Here is a 20495-nt window from a genome sequence, read left to right as displayed (position 1 = left end):
GAATGAAATAGCGGCAACGTGGGATGGTTTCCGTGGAAGGAAATGGAGCTGCGGATTAGGCGGTGGCAGCGTAATGGGGTTTCCAGGATAAGCAGAATGCCAGGATAGCAGAATGAGGGTTGCAAGCAGAGAGAGAAAATGTTGCCAGTGGGAGAAAACTGCGTGGAAGTGAAGCAAAAATCCCACACCCTGCTCTTTAAAAAATTTCAAAATTTTTTCCTGCAACAAAATGAAACCCCATGCAACAACAGACAGATAGCTTGAACAAACCCTCGAATTTCTTCAGAATACCTAAATCTTTTGAAGAATATCCCTGCAAAAATGACGCTGAGGCTAGATCTCACCCTCTAGGGCCTAGATTTGGCTTCAGAACAAGACTACATCTTCAGATCTGAAACCTGTAAGAGAAAAAGAAAAACACCTAGAAATAATATATGCAAGGATTAAAACTAAAACCCTACAAACTAGTCAAACAATTACAATATTTACAGATTAACGACTCTAAGCAGCCAGATTTGTCAATAATCCACAGAAATATTTTCAGAATTTTAGATTTACTATGAGATGCTTCAAAAAAACCCTCATGCATTCAAAAGAAAAACTCGAATGATAAGCCCGGGATCAAAACTGGCTGGGCTCTTCAAAAAAATGCTTCTCGGGAGTTGGCTGGTTCAGCCGAGAACTTCCCCAAACGCCCGTTGATCTTCACAATCTAGATTTTCCTGCACAACTTACTTCAACCATGAACAAAGAGGGAAAAAACAATACTAAAATCCAAATCTAATGGAGATACCTGCCATCACATTCAGAAATTCTACTACCATTCAAACCCTAGTGACTAAACAAGATACCTGTGTTTAAAATCACTCTTGATAAAGCTATTATTAATGGCTGAAATTAAAATCATGCAGAAAACTAAAACATCTTACAGCATTTTGAGAAGAGTAACACCAACAAGATTTCAACCCCAAAGTCTTTCTTTATTGCATATGAAAAATGACTACAAGAGAGCTTTCTTTAGTACAAGACTCAGATCGAATGATCTCAAATGACCCCTGACACCCTATTTAAAGAAAAAATTCCCAACGGCTAGTTCGAGTGATCCATGTCAAAGAGATCTCGACCATCGATGAGGGTCAAAATCTCTTTTAATCTCATCTGTCGAAATTTTAAATGCATTTTAATATATTAAAAATTAAAAATTTGCATTTATTTCCTCAAAACTTTGACGTATTAATATTTTATTATTTTATTTTTCAATTATCTATTTATTTATTTATTATTTTTGTTATTATTATTTATTTTTATCTTTTAATTATTTTTTAATTTTTTAATTATTTTTATTAGACCCTCGAACTTACCCTTTGGAAAAATCACCTAGGACCTAGGACTTATGAGGGGATATAACATTTTCTAACCCTCAAGACACTTTACAATTTTACATCTCAAGGGGGAAAACCCGTTTGACATAGACCCTCATAGACCACATAGTTCTACGACACAAATATAATCTAGCAGATCAATCAATTTGTAACAACCTAACCAAACAGTTAGAATTATTTCCAAATTACTTTTACATAGACGCAACCTAGCACACTAGAATTCCCCTAAGATTCTAGTGACAAAATCCATCCCGGCTTTGGGGTTAGGCTGAGAACGTAGATCATTACTAGAAGATTAGGTTTACCTAGGCAAATACATACATGACACAAATCTGCTAAGATTATTTACAATTTACACATGCCAACTGGGTTTACAACATTACATGACAGGGCTGATGATGATAATCGAATGGCATGGACATGTTGGTCAAGTGCTACCCCTTATGGAATCCATGCATTCAGTTGGTTGACGGGCCACTCCATTTCGTGAGAAGCAGGACTGTAGCAGAGGGTGACCTATAGCTCACATTGGGGTTGACACATGGTGGATCTTTGAGGCATCCATTGTTCGACGAGTCAGGTTTTTCCAGTTGTAGCTCAAGATCAGGATTAGCGATGGATGGGTACATATCAACATCATAGAGATACCTGGGCAGGACGAGCTTGGCCTTCGTCAATATTTCACCATCGGGTTTCAGGGGAGGAGGATACAGTGTGCACATGATGGGCAACTTGTTAGAGTCAGAGTGGTGCAACTACAACATGGTGGTGCCTTTATGGGGCGAGCATGGGACCCGGGCATCACATTCCTAAACAACTCACCGACCTTTAGGGGTGATCTGGCTACTACAGGGGGAGATCTGGCTACTACAGGGGGAGATCATTTAGATCTTTCATTGGGATTTTGTGGCTTGTTGATGGCATGGGGGACTTCATCAACATGGGAAGTCGGTAACTAGGAAGATATTAGGGGAAGCTCATGCGGGAGAGACTTCCTCCCCATAGGGGTTGGGTTGTATCTTTAGGAGTTTACTCTTGGAGTGCATGAGGTGGACTACTCGGTAGGGAAACTTTATGGGGAGTTGGACAAAGTCCTGCATTATTATGATGCTCTACTTATTGATGGTATGTAGAGGATTCATGGTACCTATACTTGGCTGGATAGTGAGTGGAGCAAGGGTGGCTCCACTTTGATCAGGGTGGCTTGGGATCCTGGTATTGAGGGATTCCTTTGTGTCAGGTTAATGCATGGGATAGGGATGATTCAATGGCACATTTGGGACCCTGGTATTGTTTGTAGTGCATGTTTGGGCCATTAGATAGTGGGAAGGAATGCTTGTTCGGGCATTGCTTGAGGACAAACAATTTTTAACGAGGAGGACTTAGGAAATATTACACTTTTTTACAATTTTGAAATTAGCAACAATTTTTGGTATTTCGACTTAGGAGAAGGAGAAAATCTAATTTTTGGTCGGTTGTGGGGGCCATACACAAAGAGAATTCACACTCCTTTAGGAAAAAAACACTTGTGGAGAGAGAAGGAAGGAGAGGAAAGGCGTACTAGTGGATAATGAGGCCCATAAGGAGAGGAAGAGGGAAACAAGCATAAATAGGAGATGCGGGCCATCATTTGGGGGTTTTTTCTCAATCTAAAAATTATACTACTGTTTGCTTGAGTTGTTGAGCCAAGTCAACATTGTACTGTTCAACATAGGATGCTTTCAGGTGGGAATCTAATCTCAATCTTCGGTGGACTTCGAGTGCCACTCTAGGGGACTTCATTTACCCAATTCCATCATTGTTCGAAGGAAGAAGGGCTTACAGAGCAACTTTGGTTTGAGAGATTTGTGGAGTTTTTCTTGCAGAATTTTGTCGAGGAGATTTGGGAGTTTGCAAGCCAGAGTTGTGGATATTTTTGGAGGGCAGAATTGTGCTTTTTTGGGGCTTGCGTAGAGCTGGAGAAGCAATGATTTCGTGGTAGTTTAGGGAGCTGGCATAGCTAGCAGTTCTTGCAGGGAAAATTGCTTATCAACAGGAACTATTTGCTTGACAATTTTTCAGCTATTGGTGGGAGGTTGCAATCATTTCTCAACAGTATCTACCTTGTGGAATGTAGAGCCAATGAGACAAGGGACTGAGGAATTGCGCAAAGCAGCTACCCTGAAGGGATTGCGCACTGCGCAGTTCTAGGCAACAGGGTCACATCCTAGAGGGCTAAGGGGTTCGGTGAAGCTAAGTTGCCCGATCGAGAAGATTTTCCGAAAATGGCTATGTGTGGGAAGGGAGATGGGCTTGTGATAACCTCAACTGTGCTCACACACTTAGCATACTTTGACAACACGACAACATAGATCACCAGAACACACAAACAAAGCATCTCCCTCTGTGTGATTGCCTCATGACAAGATATGACAAGTGCGACACTTAAGATAGACTTTAGGACGACCGTGACGACACTTGTGCGACAATTCTCAAGACTTTGTGTATGAATGCGACGAATGTTTACATGGTTGGGGCAAGTCATATACACAAAGACCAACCTTCGAAACCACGAGAAAAGACTCGCAAACATTGTACGACATTAAAAGGGGCCAAAGAACTTCGAGAAAGCTCATGAAATGAACTCAAGTGTTTGCAACAATTAAGGAAAAGACCAAGGAAGGCTTCGAAGTTTGGGTGCAAGCCAAAATTTTGGAGGGCGTTGCAGCAGCTAGAACACCACCCTTTCCACAACTACTAATTTTTTGTCAGATAGTTGTTCATCAATAGCTTTGAGTTGATCTCTTATTTGAGATATTCTTTCAAAGAATGATGTCACAGTATCATTCTTTGTTATCTTGACATCATGAAGCTAACTCCTTAGACTTATTGATTGATTGATGTGGTTGATGGTATATAATCAAGAAGCACACCATGCATCTCCTTGGAAGATTTGTGATAAAAAATATAAGCAATTAGTGATCCCTAACGAATTTAGCAATGATGTTTGTAACCAAGATGTCATCTTCTTGAAAATTGTCTGTTCTTGCTTGATCAACTGGTTTAGTAACTTTTCCAAAACGATCATGTCTTGCAAGCACTAGGTCAATTCTAGTCTTCCATGCCTTGAAGTTTGTAGCTCCTTCAAGCTTGTTTTTATCTTCATGAAGGAATTCATGATGAAGATGACTAATCAAAACACAAGATGTAGAATTCCATTGCTCTTCTAAGTGATCTCGATGCTCTTACCCTTCTCCAATGCTTTGATTCCATGCTGATTTTCTAGTGCAATTAAGACTAGTACAATTTTTCAAACTAATAACTACTTCCAATGATACAATTTAGATCATTCCAATCATTAAGCAGTTATACATGAAAAGTTTCAACCATTAACTTCTTGAATAGAGCAATAGAGATCACAATAAACAATGGGATAAGAGACACCAATTTTTGTGTCAATGACCAAGGCAAAACCCCAATGGGGAAAACCGAATAATTTTTCCTTATGAGAAAGAGTTCAATTCATCAAAATGTACATTAGAATATTCCGGTCAAAATGCCAATCTTTGAACTCAATAATTGCCACATCAAACTGGACAAATGATAGAGAAAAGTCCATGCACCATGCAAGTCAAAGTCTACAACAGAGGGCCGAATTTCGGCTTGCAATGTTATGAATAAAATATATTAAATATAAATAATGATGATAATTGTCATAATGATTAGTTAATTAGTAATTAGTGTTGAAGAGGTATGTCTAAATTTACATGACCTTCCATGAAGAGGCACCTGCCTAGTATATAAGCAGGCCCCTTACTCTCATTTGTAACATCTTTATTATTCATACATTTTATATATATTCTTGTATCCTCAATGGAGATCTACATATTCCAAGTCTTTTGGAGTATTTAACTTGAAGAATGAACTTTGTTTCTTCCATGCAACTCCACAATCAAAGTCTCGGTCAAATAACAAAAGTTGATCTGTGGTCAACTCTTGGTCAACGACGCAGAACAAGAGCATATCTTTGGTCAACCATAGTCAACCAACTACAAATAATTTTGGTCTCGAAAATTAGTCAAAAGCTTGGCGAAATAGCAACAAATAATCCCAAGTCGACGCTGGTCAAATAGAAGTCAAATAGTTGGTCAACGCAGAGACAAATCTTTTTCTTCCGGTGCAAGGCTATGTTGTTGGTGAAGATTTCCCATGAGAGTGACAACCAAAGCAAGCTTTGGCATAGGAGGATGGGACACCTACACTATATGGCTCTTCCTATGGCATAGAGGATGGTTATAGGTTTTTTGGAGATTATTCTCTCGTATGGTTGAATTCTTCCTGTGGGGCCGAGTTGCAATTTCCAGTCAATGCATATTTCCTTGTAATTTCACTGTGGGTCGAAACCTTGATTTTCCTGAGATTAAGTAGTGAAGAAGAATTGTTTTGGGTGTTTATCTGTTGTAATGTGTGATTGATCTCTCTGATTTTATTTCCACTCCATATAAATTTTTGGATGTTAAAATACCAATGATTTTATTTTTCAACGATTCTTTTTTTATTTTTGGCTAATAAAATAAATCGTTGGGAATAATAAATGTGGGTTGGTATTAGGAGATTTACCATGGTATTAGAGCTCTAGAAAATTGTCAGGCCAAGGAAGCATTGCCAATCTGAAATATATATATATATATATATATATATATATATATATACACTAAAGTGACCTTTGGGCCTCCAACACTAAGGTCTCTGTAGATTACCTTATTTTATTTATTTATATATTTACATATTCTGCCACATCTTGGAGGATTAGGTGTCTAACATCCCCCCCTTAATCTGAAGGGGTGTTTCTGAGTCCAAGCATCATTTTGAATCTTTCAAACGTTTCTCTTCAAAGCGCTTTGGTAAAGATGTCTGCAATTTGCTCATTTGTGGAATAATGTTGTAGTTGAATAGTCTTGGATTCTACATGATGCCGAATCAAATGATACTTCATAATGATATGCTTGGTTCGATCATGGAATTTTGGATTCTTGGCCAAATTAATTGTAGAAGTATTGTCAATCAGTAGAGGTGTCGAGCTTACTTGTTTCTCCTGCAAATCTTCAAGAATTTTCCTGAGCCAAACAATCTCCTTGGTTGCTTTTGCATTTGCCACATATTTTGCCTCTGTTGTGGAATCTGCTGGAACTAACTGTTTGTGTGACCTCTGGGAGACAATCCTGATCCAAGACTCATAACATAGTCTGAAGTAGATACTCCATTTTCCTTATCTCCATCAAAGTTTGAATCAGAATATCCAATCAAGCTGAAGTCATCCACCTGTGAATATTTGAGTCCAAAGTCTTGAGTTCCTTTCAAGTACTTTCGAAGTCCTTTTGCTATAAACCAATGTCTCTCACAAGCTTTTTGCATAAACCTAGAAAGGATTCCAACAACAAATGAAATAACTAGTTCGGTAGTGGTGAGGTAGATAAGAGTTCCCACAATTTGTCTATACTACCTTGCATCCTTCATTCTTTAGATGTGAGCTTCAGATTTTGTTCCATTGGAGTGGACAAATGATTGCATTAAGCATGCCAAACTTGTTCAACAATTCTCCAATGTACTTCTTTTGAGAGAGGAATATATATCTTCGATGTTGGGTCACTTCAATGCCCAAATAGTAATGAAGGTGTCCCAAGTCGGTCATCTCAAATCGTTTCTTCAATTCTTTCTTTATTGATGTAATATAATTATCACTGTTCCCTGTTGTCAACAGATCATCTACATATACCACAAGATAGACAACAATTTTACCAACTTTCTTGACAAATAAAGGTGCTTGTTTTAGACCATACAAGGATTTGAGGAGTTTAGATACATTTTGTTCTTGTCCCATCACAACAAAACCTTATGGTTGAGACATAGAAACACTTTCTTTTATGTCTCTATTTAGGAAAGTAGTTTTTACATCCATTTGATGGGATTTCCATCCATCCTGAGCTGCTAAGGCAAAGAGAGTCTGTATGGTGGCCCATTTTTCAATGGGGGCAAAAGTCTCCTCATAATTGTGTTGGAATTTGGGTAGCTCAGAATCTATTTTTGAGAGAAGGAAACCCACCAAAAATGAGTTGGTTGGCCAAATTACCCAAGTGGTTGGGGTTTTGACCCAAAGTTGTGGGTTAGGACCCAAATGAGAGGCCTAGACACACAAATGGAGGACTTTCACTTGTGGAGAGAGGGAAGCTAAAGGACCTAGTCATAGATTTGCCTTAGAGGGGTCGCAGTAGCAGGGAAGCCGAGTTTCTCCATGGTCTAGTCAGCTAAAGGAGACACTGCAAAAAGGGAGGAGGTTGAGTAGAAGCTTGGAGGATCTAGCCACAATGTTGGAAGGTCAGATCTGCAAGAAGAAAGTCAAATTTGAGTGTTGGACATTTAGATATGCAAAAAGAAAGTCAGATTTGAGTGTTGGAAGGTTAGAACTGCAAGGAGAAAGTCAAATTTGAGTGTTGGGAGGTTAGTTTTGCAAGAAGAAGGATCTGAGTGTTGGAGGGTTAGATCTACAAGGAGAAAGTCAAATCTGTGATTTGAAGAAGCAAATCTAGCAAATCGAGGAGCTATAGCATGGTTGCAGAATGACTGGTTGCCAAGGACAACAACAATCCAAGGACCTTGGGCTAAAGGCACTAGCTCATGTAGCATTTGATTTTTTGGGTAGATTGTAGATCTAATGGAATAGATCTCAAGTCCTATGTTTTGTATACTATACTATGTATACTAATTGTATCAAAGATATAAAGGGACATGATCCCTGGTACGAGAGCCCCAATGCTTCTTTTAATAATAGACTAAAAAAGTTTGAGATTTGGGCCATATAAATTTGTGTACTTAATTGATTTCACTACTGTTATATTTCTGCTGTGCAAAGTGCTTTTGGTTGAGCACCTTCACCGTGTTTATGATCAAGTCTAGACATAGACCAAATATGGGATATAAGGAAAATTCAACATGGGATCATAGCTACTTTGAAGAGCATGTTGATAAAAGTGTACATAGGAAAGCAAAGCGAGCCAGTGGAGGTTGTGTAGGCTCAGAGGGAGTCTAGCTTTAGAGGGAGATTGCAAAGGAACGTTAGCCACCCAATGGAAGTCTGAATCTTCAGGTTCAAGCAAGAGAGTGGAGTTTTCATCCCATGTAAGGATAGTCACGAACCATGTGAGAACACTCATGGTGGTGCAAGGAAAAGTCATGCTACATGCGAGGACAATCATGCACCATGCAAGATAAAGTTTGGCCAAGTACAAAAGAAGACATGGCACATGCGAGGACAGATATGGCTATGCAAGGGAAGTCATGACTCATGTGAGGACAATCATGGGTATGCAAGGAAAGTCATGGAGCTGGAGATTTCAAAGTGTGAAGGAAATACCTTCCTCACTAAGAGGGAGTGTTGGAATTTGGGTAGCTCAGAAGGTATTTCCGATAGAATGAAGCCCACCAAAAGTGAGTTGGTTGGGCAACTTACCCAAGTGGTTAGGGTTTTGACCCAAAGTTGTGGGTTTGGACCCAAGTCAATTATTTTTTTATTCTAATTTATGGTTAGGGAAAGGCCTAGACACACAAGTGGAGAAGGAATTTCACTCGTGGAAAGAGGGAGACATCATAATCTTTCTGCATTGGTTGTTTCCATTCATCATGAGAAGTAGCTTCGTTGAAGGATGTTGGTTCAAAATTAGTAGAGAAATTTAATTCACAATCATAAGAAAGGTCATATGGTAGATTGCACCTGTATCAAGCAGCCATGCATCTTTCCAAGAAGCAAATGAAATATGAAACAAGTCTTTGGTTACTCCAATATTGCAATGTGCAACAATATAATGAGTAGATTTAGGGGCTTTACCTTTCGTTGGATCTTCATGCAACTGAGCATAAATCTCATACAAGGCAATCTTTACCACCGTTGGATCTCCAGATATCTAAACAAGTTCGTCATTATCCATGGCACATGAAGGTATTGCTCATTTTCTCAATTATCTTTCCACACTTTCCATGTAAGCACCCAATTTGGTTTGTTGGAACAAGAAGGGGAGTAGTTACATTCAGACTCTTACTATCCTCTTCATAAGTCAAGTCACCAACACCCTCTCCATCGACAATTCTTGCATGAACTTTAAAAATTGCATCTTGTGCAGGACATGAAGGTTCTCTATCAATGTTGTCCTTAGTTGCATTGTCAGCCTTAGCATCACTATTCTTCTTTTCATCATGCTCCTTATGTTAATCCTTTGGAGAGCTGAAGATAATAATAATCCTCTCTTCGACACCACAGATAAAATCTGCAATTTTGATCTTGGCATGGGTTTCTTGCCTCAAGGATTTACCACCTTCCCCAATTACCCTTCCTATCGTGTTACCAAGACAAAGAATGCGATAAACAGTGTCACTATCACTAGGCATTGCAGAACTCTGTTCAAAGTCACAATTTTGCCTTTTACCCCTTCCTTTGTCTTCCTTGACATCAATGTGAGAGTAGGAATGCTTTCTGGATGAATATTTCTCTTTGTCTATTCCAACAAATCTATTCAAATGGAAAACTTGACTTGATGGGAGATAATGGGCTTTTGCAACAAATTTAAAGGAAACTTGTAGCTTATTCAACATAGCGGTTAAATAGAACACTCTCTCAGTTCCTCTTGTATCATACCAAAGATTTCAATTCGAAGTGCTCGACGTTGATCCTCAACTATACTGATAGGTAACATATACTGGCTCGATGCTAAACCTCAACTGTAATGACAGGTAACATATACTGGCTTGATGTTGATCCTCAACCATAACAGCAAGGCTGGTCGTCGCACCATTGTCTAGTTGAAATGGTATGTAATGTAGACTAGCTTAGGAATAAAGGTTGCTCGATCACAGAGCGCCAAATAAAAAAAAACATACATGGGGATATAAATGCGTTTGAATGCTTTGGAGTGTAGATAGAACAACAAACATGTCAGAGTGGAGGCAAAGAGAGTGATTCAACAAACCCTAGTGACAGACTGAGCATATGATAGATTGGTAACACAAAAATGAGATGTTATGAGAGAGGGTAGCACAATTTGGCAAGTAACACAGATTGAGCATATGACAAATTCGGGGACCAGACTGAGCGTTTCAATCAGTGCCTTGCATATCACAGGTTTGGGCATTTTTTTAGTCAGTGTCCAAATAGGAAGAAGGGCAGGGGAAAGACAACCAAGGAAGCCATTACACACATGGATGAGTTGGCCAAAAAGTTTGAGAAGAACTTTGCCTTGGTGTCATTCCTTTTTGGAACTGTCATGAGAGGTGTTTGGTTTGTGGACAATGGAGCATCTTGTCACATGATGGGATCTCAAGACATTTTCACCAACATGACCAAGGAGCCCAAAGATATACATGTAGAGCTTGGTGATAATACCAAGTATGCAGTAGAGGGTATTGGTAGCATTGAGTTTTAGATGGACTCAGGAGGTATCATGGAGGTGAATGAAGTGTTGTTTGTATCGGGTTTGGAGAAGAATCTCCTATCAATTTCAACCATGGAAGACAGAGGACTAGAGGTCAACTTCATGGGAGGTGAAGTGGCTGTTGGGTTGAAAGGAGTTGATCCCAACAAGAGGTGAGTAATTGGGAGAAGGGAGAAGAATCTCTATCTGTTGAGAGGACAACCGATGAAGGCTCTCATACATGAGAGTGACAACCAGAGTGAGCTTTGGCATAGGAGGATGTAAAACATGGCTCTTCCTATGTTACGAAGAATGGTTAAAGGTGTTTTGGAGATCAAGGTAGAGCAAGGAGTGTGCAAAGGGTGTGCGCTTGGCAAGTAGGCCAAGGTTGCATTTCCTCACACCAAGACCAAGTCCAAGGGTGTGTTGGACTTGGTGCCTTCAGACATTTGTGGTCCTATGTTGGTGGAATTAATCATAGGGAAATTGTGCTGAGTCTAAATTCTAGGACTGAGGAAATTTATCGTTAGTCGGGATTGTCAGATTTGATGAGGGTAGGACCTTTAGGAGGTCTCAATAGAGAGAACTAGCAGGGGTAGAGGATTATGAGCAAGAGGTTCCCAAGGTTGAGCATGGACCAATAACACTAGCAGTAGGGACACAACTTGTAGATCTAGGCAAGTAGCGAGACATTCCTTTGAGCCCTACCAAGAGGAGGCATAGATGGGCCGAGTAGACCTTAAGGGATACCGAAGAGCATGTGGAGGGTCGTAGCAGCACCTTCAGGCAGAGCATACCATCCGCAAGATTTTCCAGTTATTTGACCTTGTTGAGCAGCATTAGTGAGTTCGAGCCTTCTTCTTTTGAGGAGGTTGCAGATGTGCAAGTCTGGAGGGATGCCATTGTGGAGGACTACAGCTCCACCATGAGGAATTATGTGTGGGACATAGTGCCATGAATGGAGGGAAAGTCTGTAGTCACTTTACAATGGATCTATAAGATCAAATACTAGGTGGGTGTGTCCTTTCATAAGAAGTCACATCTTTTCATTGGGACTTGTACTTTCATGTGTCTTTTCATTAATTAATTATTAATATATATATTATTTTATATATGTTTGTGTTCATGACATTTAGAATCTAGAGCCTCAATGTTTCTATATTTTAATCACATAATCTCTAAAATGTTATTAGAGCTTTAAATGATTGCTCCTTGGCTTCTCCCAGTGTCACCTAACTAGTGTCTCTCAGCATTGAGTGTTGCCTAGTGGACATTATCAGTTTTTGTATTGGTATTTTCATAGAAATTGATGGATACATAATTGGCTTTGTTCCCTCCTCTACATCTACCTCTATATCTAATGTGTACTAGTGCTTTCGAAGATTTACCTTGGTTCATCATTTTCTACTCACTTTTTATTCATTCTCACTTCTCTCTTTATCTTTTCGCTCTTGAGAGTAGCCATGGAAATTCCACATATATGAGACTTGCTGTATTTTCTAGTCCCATTGACCTACTCTTTTGGTCAATTGTGAACATTAATTATATCATATCATTTAGCTTATTGAGATTCATTGTAAAAGACTAAGAACTGCCTTCCCTGTATTTGATTTGGAAGTATAAAGTGAACGATCCAGGATGAGTATAATAAGATGAAACTGCTGAATTCTTGGCAGTTATATGCTTGGAGTTCACCTGCCTCACATTTTAATTGTTGGTTTTGTTCCACGAATTTTGAGGGGATTTGACTGCTAATAATAGTGGGATTTGAGGAAGAGGACGGCCCCTTTTAGTCATCTTGTAAGGATTCTTTCTCAATTTTTAAATCTATTGCATTTGAGTTTTCAGAGAATTGTATAGCCATCAATGCTTCTTTTTCCTCCTTGGATTTGTTGCAAGCCTGAAATTTTAATGGAATTGGAGGATTATTGAGATTGAAACGTCTTGATCTAACTTGCTGGGATACACGTAGCCATTGCATGGGTACATGAACTAGGTATTTCTACGGATACCCTGTACACAGTTTGGGAGTGGGTACACACCCCGGAGTATCTTGGAGTACCCCGCCCATCTGGGTATCACAACATACCTCCCACCCAAATAACTGAAACATACCCAATTTAGGTAACCGAAATAACGTACTTTGATGACAACTTTTGCATTTAAAAAATGTTTGTTTAGGAAACTTAAACATAAAAATTAGAAGCCCAAAGGGTTAGCTCAATCGGTCAAGTCGGGGCCTCGCCAGATGGGAGGTCACAGGGTCAATTCCTCTTGGGGTCAGGTCTTGCAATAGGCCGCGGGGCGTCAGCCCAGATTTTTCCAGTGGACGTAGTGCCACCCGTTGACCAAGGTGTTCATGAACCACACACCAAAAAAAAAGAAAAATAGAAAAGAAAGGTGCTCCTTCCAAAATCCTAAACCATCGCTATCGAAGACTCTCATGAACTCAAAAGTACAAAAGGACACTTCATTTTTACCTTTTCATTTTGAGATTGAAAAGAGAAACAGTGCAACAATCAAGAAAAAGAAAAATAGGGATTTCAATGCAGTAGAAAGCCACATACTCAGGCAAATTATGCCTTTCTTAAAAAATGGGGCCTTGTTATAAATTTTGATTTTGCACATGGCTCTAGGTTTTGCTTGTGGATAATTTTTTAGTGAGAAGTTGTGTAAAGTTTAAAGCGCTTATATAACTGCCTGAAATCGCTGTTTCTTGTTCTTCTCATTTTCCATATACGTATTAGTAACTATATGAGATCTGATCTGAAGTGTTTTGTCATTTCTTTGTACAGTTAGAATCAGCAAATAAATTGCTGCTGCTGAATCTAGATAACATGCAGCAATTAGTGGCAACTCTTCAAACCCATTCATGTTCCACAAACAACGTGCTTCAGGTAAAGTCTTGCTTTTACAAACTTAGTTTACCAATGTTCGTATAGTTCTTAGAGGCTTCATAGGGGCTGCATTTAGATTATTTATTTGGCCAATTGTATTTTCAATATAGCTTCATCTATACAGAAAATTTAGGGCTTTTAGGTAGTGGAACACTCCTTCTGTAGAGTTTTATTTTTTTCTTCTTTTGGATTATTGTCAGTCTAATTAGTATTCCTTATTAATTATAATAGTAAATAACGGAAATTTTATTCAAAGCATCATTCATTGGAAATTAAGGACTATAATGAATGAACGTACTAGGCATTCAATTTTTTGAGCTCTAATTGGCTTCTCATTTCTTGCCAGTTAAGAGTGAGCTTCACTAGCATGGTTATGGATCAATAATTCACTAAGTATACGTTTTACATATAAATGAATGGCAGATATTAGGCCTTTTGGAGGTCATGTTTACGGCCATGAGTTTTGAGTACATTGAAAATGAATCTATAAGGACGTGGTTAAAGGTAACTTTTCATTTCTTATTGTATGTGGGTAGTTTAACTTTTGATGAAAAATATATCTAATCTAATGATAGATTATCTTCCTTAGCAGACTGTAGATACTTTGATTATAGCAGCAGCTAAGGCAATTTGTGAAATCTTCAGGTGTCCGAGCACTGTGATTTTTATAAGGTATGTTTATAGTATATACTATATAGGCAATAACTGATGATTTCATAGTTTAGTAGTTTTAGTAGTTCATTGCCCAATATTTATTGTGCAGTTGGCTTCAATTTGACATGAAGTGTTTATTTGTAGGAATTCTATGCTGCTGAAGTCTTTGTTAATCAAGACAACTCCAGAATTTCGTCAGCATATGCAAGTCAGTGCAAGTTTCCTATCTAGATTTGATCGTTCATTAACGAGTTGTTTATGCACATCTCCAAAGAATCTTAGATATGAACTGCAAATGTTTTTCATATTTATGTGAATGAAAAATAACTATTGCACAAATAAACATCTAGTATCTCTTTTATGTTCAGAATTACAGGAACAAATTCACTTGCCTGAAGGAATCTGTTTGTAGAAAGAGTATGAGTTCCTTCAAAATCAGAAATTAGTTGGTGAACTATGGAAACAAAATTCATTATTTATTGGAGGGATATTCTTGGAGGCAATTGTTAAATTCTGTAGAGGTTTTTGATTGTCCTTGTAGGGGTGTGTTCGCTGAAGGCTAGGCTTTGTACTTGATATGAAATGACCTGTATGATATGCAAGCAGGAGATGGCAACACACACACACACACACACACACACTGGATATTAACTTATTCAACAAGCACATGATAGTATAACACAAATGGGACAAGGTTCTGTCAAGGCTAGGCTAGGATTTAGCCAATATGTTGGCTGGCCATAAGAGAAATGTCATGCTTAATCGCCATTCTGTTGTAAACAGACTCACAATAGATGTCAAATATATAATTTTATTAACAATGGATTCATTTGATATGCGAAGATATTCATTTGGTAGTTGTACTATTCACATGACCTAACCACTTCACATTAATGATACCTAGGTCAAACTTAATGCCTAACATATTATTAAAGTTACTTAATATAACATATCACATTTAAATTATCGAGTAATAACGAAATTCATAATTCAACGACCTCTCTTAAAGCTACAATACTAACTGACAACAAAACCATAAAAACAAACTTCTGAAGCAGCTTCTCTCCTCCATAGTACTGGAATGCTATAGGTTCTCCAATTTGTCTCATCACCCTCATAAGAGAAGAATTCCCAAATTCCCAAACATCTGAATTCTTGGAATTTCCGAGTTTTGGAATTACTTGGACAAATATAGATGATGAGTTAAACCTTCTTTTATTCCCTTTCCTGTTGAAGATTCAACCACATAGAACAGTTATTTAACATTTGTTATATTTCCCATCATCCTCGGTTTCATTGTTAGTGGTGTTTGACTTCTTTCATCTTCTCTTTTGATACAAATCTTTGGAAAAGTTCTCAGTACTTAATGTGATATGCATAATTTACATTTTTAATAATGCATATCGAGTTGAGATATGTGATATCCAATATGAATGCAAAGACATGTAGTAAAATGAGTATGTTACATCTTAGATTCACCTTAGTGTACCTCTGAGGAGAGAATTTCTCTCCTACTGTTTTAGCTTTCCAGCCGGCAGCCCTATGATGATCCATAGATAGCTAGCTTAGATACCTCCCATCCATGCTCTGGTTAGTGCTTATTTATTTATTTATTTATTTATCTAGCCTGCTCATTTGATGAAGGTGGCTCATTAAATATGAGGTGCATCAACCTTTTTTGTGTTTGAGTTCTTTTATTTAATGTTAATGGCATTCTAGCATGGATCACAGGTTGAATTGGATGATCAACCACTTTTGATTGTATTCTTGTTCGCATGCTTCACCTTGGTGATTATTCATCTGCCCCTAGGCCAATGTGTACTTACTTGAGACATGAATAGGAGGCTTTGATTGATGTTGCATGTCCATGGTAATTGATACTTAACATCTTCCTTCTCTCCCTTGTATCCACATCCCATCTTTTGGTTGATTGCAATCCGTCACCAATATTGGTTCCTTGTTTTTCCTCATCCTAAGAGGTTGATGCAATAGAAAGAAAAGAAAAACCATTTTCCATAATGCTAAAATGCAAAAGATTGGTAGGGATAAATGAAAGTGCGTGGACAAATGCCTAGCTTGAACTCTAACCCCATCATTAGCCCTCACCTAGTTCCTAGCTAGTGCATGAGTTATCTAAATAAAAAGGAACTTTGATTATCCAAACCCCGATGAGAAATAAAGCACTTCATCTCTAAGGGGTCAATGATGAATCAATAAAAGCTTGTAACCCAAGCTATATCTACAATGAAAAGAAAATCAATAAAGAAAGAGGTGGATAAGAGGGATGGTAAAAATAGGACGAGAAAAGGGGTAACCTAGGTCCCATGATTGCTTACTCGCATAATAATGCTCAAGGATGTGGAATTTCATAACTGGTACAAAGACTATGGCATCCTCCATGAAGTGGATACCTATCATGTCAATGACCACTTGGACCTATTGATTGATGGGTCAACCTAAGAATTGTTCCTCCCCATAGGGTTGGAAACAACTAATAGGGCTTTATAACTCTGACATATCTAATGCATGGTAACTTACAAATTATAAGCTAGCAAGACATTTGAAAATGATGCTGTTGCAATTTGACTTTGGATCCATCACATTCATGTATGTTTAATCAACGTTTCAAACCACAGTGATGGGTTCGAACCGCTGATTAAACATACATGAATGTGATGGATTTGGAAGTCAAATTGCAACAAGAAATTGATCACAGAAGTCTAAAATCTGAAATGATGCTTGTGTGAAGTACTTTGATGCCTTTTATGTTGCATATGTCCCACTCTGATACTTTTATGGTTTTGACACCTATGATGTTCACCTCACATAATTCCATGAGTATGTTTCAGATGCTTCTCCTATGTGTGGCTACCATCCCTTGAGGGATTGTATGATGCTTCTCCAACACTTCAGAAAGGACGTCTAGCCCCATTAGATGACTTCATTTGACATCAGAGCTAGGACGTTGACCATCTTTTAAGGAGCATTGACCTTGGGATATATCTAACATAGTTGATGACACCTCTCGATTCCCTTTAGGACCTGGTTGCTCTGAGCCAATGCATTACATAAAGAGCTGACATGCCCTAGAGATGATAGGATGCCCCTAGGTTGGCATTGCATGTTGTTGTTGGCTGCTGCCCTATTTCTGGGGTTGGTTGATTATGATGACTTGAGTCCCCTTTGGTGGGGATGTTACACTACTGTGCATGATGATGTCATACCCTAGCCCAATTGTGTTCCGTTCATGTGGCTTGGATTGATGACATGGACCAATTTTGATGATGGCATCTTGTTGAGAGAGCATTTGCTTGATGATTGGACACCTTTAATGAGGAGATGTACCTTTTGGTTTGTGGAGCACCTTCTTGAGTCATCAATGGAACTTGTTGATGAGAAAGATACCTTTTGGAGGACGACGTCACCTTTGGAGGTCTTTGAGCTCACATGTGTTGTTTAAGAAAAGGCTTGTTTTTTTGTTTTCTCATTGAGTTAACTATCTTTGTGGGTTGGCGTGTGACCTATCCAACTTGTAATCACATTTTATACTATTTTTTGGGCTTTTATTATGATTTCCATTGTAATCGACTTGGTTGTTGTAATATAAATAGAGGGAAGTCGATGCACCTTAGGATCATTGTCACACTCACATTTGAGAAAGTGCGCGCTAGCATGTTTGTTTTCTCTTGGTCATTATGGAGCATTGAATGAGAAATTGTCTTGGGGGTGACATTGTGCTTGGATGGTTTTGTGCAAATTTATTGGAAGTATTTTCTTCCACGTTGTGTTTGTTATAGAGTTAGGGTTTCAATGAAATTTTCACCAAAGTATTGTTGAATCTTTTGTGGTTCTAACATCTCCTTGGCAAGATTATCATCGAGTATCTATTGAGGAACCTATGCGTAGGTTCCTCCCATATTGTCTCCAATTTGATTGAAGGATGCTGGAGTTTGAGGAATTGAGAAACCTAAGTGTAGCTTTCTCTCTCCCCTTAAATTGCTTCCATTAGTCGTTTTCCATAAGTTTTTTCCGTTTGTTAATTTGGTAGCTCAGGATAAATTCCCTCCTTTGGACAAACTTCCTCATATAGAGAAGACCCCCTTTTCCCTTGGAAGAATTTAATTTGGTTAAGGAAAATGTATTTTTAAGGTGAAAACCCACATGTGAACAAAAGTACAGGTTGATTTTAAAGAAAAATTAAACACCCCTTGGAAGCATATAAATACAAGACAAGTCAACCTCATTTGGTCATCACATCAAGCATCTTCTTCTCTTTCTTCTTTGGATTGGTTCGTACAGGTCTGAAATTGCAAGGTCCAAGCTCACACGTGCGAGGAGAAGAAATTAAGTTAGAGCCACAGGGTTTGATCGAAGAAAATTCAGCTCTAGCTGCTATGTTGATAGGGTGCTCCCTGCGGCTAGAGGGCTACAACCACACTTTTTGTCAGTAGGTCCCAACGACTATGACCTAAAATTCTTTTGACCGTTGACCACAAACTTTGATCAATTTTGGAGACTTTGACTTTGATCAGATTTGTCTATTGGGCTCATCTCTTGGATATTGTTTGGTTGGTTTTGTTGGATAGTCAAAGGATTGACTTTGACTCTTGATTGATGAATTGGAACATTGTACTCCCTCCTCTGAACATTTTATGACAATCTAATAAAAAAAGAATTTGAAAGGGTTTTCCCCTTGTGGGGTGTTTTTCCTGGTCTTTGACCAATCTTGGTGTCTCTTGTTATTGCTCTTGATTGTCTTCTACTGTACATTGCATTTATTGTTCTATCCACAATTTCTATTAATCTTTGGAAGATTGAATTGTTTTTGAAAGATTGCTAATTGAAGATAAGAATTGGGTTAAAGTGATTGTAACAACATAGAACAATGGAAAATTAACATGGTATCAGAGCTAAGGTGAAGACAAGCCCAAGGAGACATGAGACGAGCAATTATCTTTGGAAGAAGTTGAAGGAGCCTATTTGACTTGGTCAAGATGTCTACCTCTTAACTCAAGGATTCTGCGAAGCTGGGTGACTGAGGCAAAGGAAGAGGTAAAGGTCGAGGCAGAGAAGAAGGGCAAGACCCATTTTCAGATACCGAGTTGGATAATTTCAAAGGGCACATGGAGAACCAAGAGGGTCCTGAGTAGCCTAGAAAAGGAGGCCAAAACTAGATTTTGGAGGAGTTGTTGAGGACAAACCCGCAGGTGTTGAGGCAAGATCAACTCATGATGGACATGAAGCAACATGTGATGGGATTAGATGTGAATGATAGGCATGAGGTAGAAACTCAAGGTGATGGGGGTTCTAGAGCAAGGGGAGGAAGCCGTACACTTAAGCGTACATATCATCCACCTCACACCCCTCTGCATGGACAAACATGGTGTCCTACAACGCCCCATTTTGTGGATGAGCCAAAGCGGGAGAGAGAGCCCAACCTGGTTGAAGATCTGGTGACTTCAGTTGCCTTAGGTATTGACGAGTATGAGGGGCTAGACCCAAGGATCCAAAGAGTGATGTCCTTTGGGGAGTACATCCACCTCAATGAGAGGCGTACCACTGGAGCTGGGACTTGTTATAGAGGAGGGAATTCTAGTCAGGAGGCTCAAAAGATAGCTGGGAAAGTCACACTTCCCAACTATGATGGGTCAGCTAGATATTTAGCCAGGGCATGGGTCTAAAAGTTAGATATGTACTTTCACTTGAACCCCTTGATGGAGACAGATGCTATCCGGTTCACCACATTGCACTTGGAGGGGGATGCCCAAGAGTGGTGGTACCATGATCTGATCACACTAGGGCACATTCATATCACCTCCTACACTGAGTTTACCAGGCCACTGATTGAGAGATTTGATAGGAAGGACCCCGAGCTACACTTTAGGGAGTTGGCCCACTTGAGACAGACAAGTAGCGCAAAGGCTTACATCTCGGAGTTCCAAAGGCTGGTTGTGATGGTGACAACTATCTCAGAGGCTTGGTTGATTATGCTGTTTGTAGAAGGGTTAGCTGAACCCTTGCATGGATGGGTGAGGGCCTACAAGCCCACTACGTTGATGGATGCTATTTCCAGGGCCCGGTACATGATTGATGCCGTGCCCAAGACCAAGGCCCCTATACCCACA

The 20495-nt window shown here is 39.0% G+C and overlaps 1 protein-coding gene across 1 annotated transcript in view; it reads left to right on the top strand.

The window, feature by feature from the left end:
- The window catches only part of LOC149162352 (uncharacterized), a 187476-nt gene that overhangs the window by 85714 nt on the left and 81267 nt on the right, over positions 1-20495 (top strand). The window contains exons 11-14 of the mRNA XM_089437229.1: positions 13615-13716; positions 14140-14220; positions 14309-14388; positions 14515-14578. Of these exons, the coding sequence (XP_089293355.1) occupies positions 13615-13716; positions 14140-14220; positions 14309-14388; positions 14515-14578 (327 nt within the window). The remainder of the gene's footprint in view (positions 1-13614; positions 13717-14139; positions 14221-14308; positions 14389-14514; positions 14579-20495) is intronic.

Source organism: Pinus tabuliformis, chromosome 5_2 (genome assembly GCF_031772625.1).
Source record: "Pinus tabuliformis cultivar Carrire ecotype Pingquan chromosome 5_2, CPIR1, whole genome shotgun sequence".
Taxonomy (NCBI): Eukaryota; Viridiplantae; Streptophyta; class Pinopsida; order Pinales; family Pinaceae; genus Pinus; species Pinus tabuliformis.
Note: the sequence above shows the minus strand (reverse complement) of the source record. Positions and strands in the feature narration are given on the sequence as shown.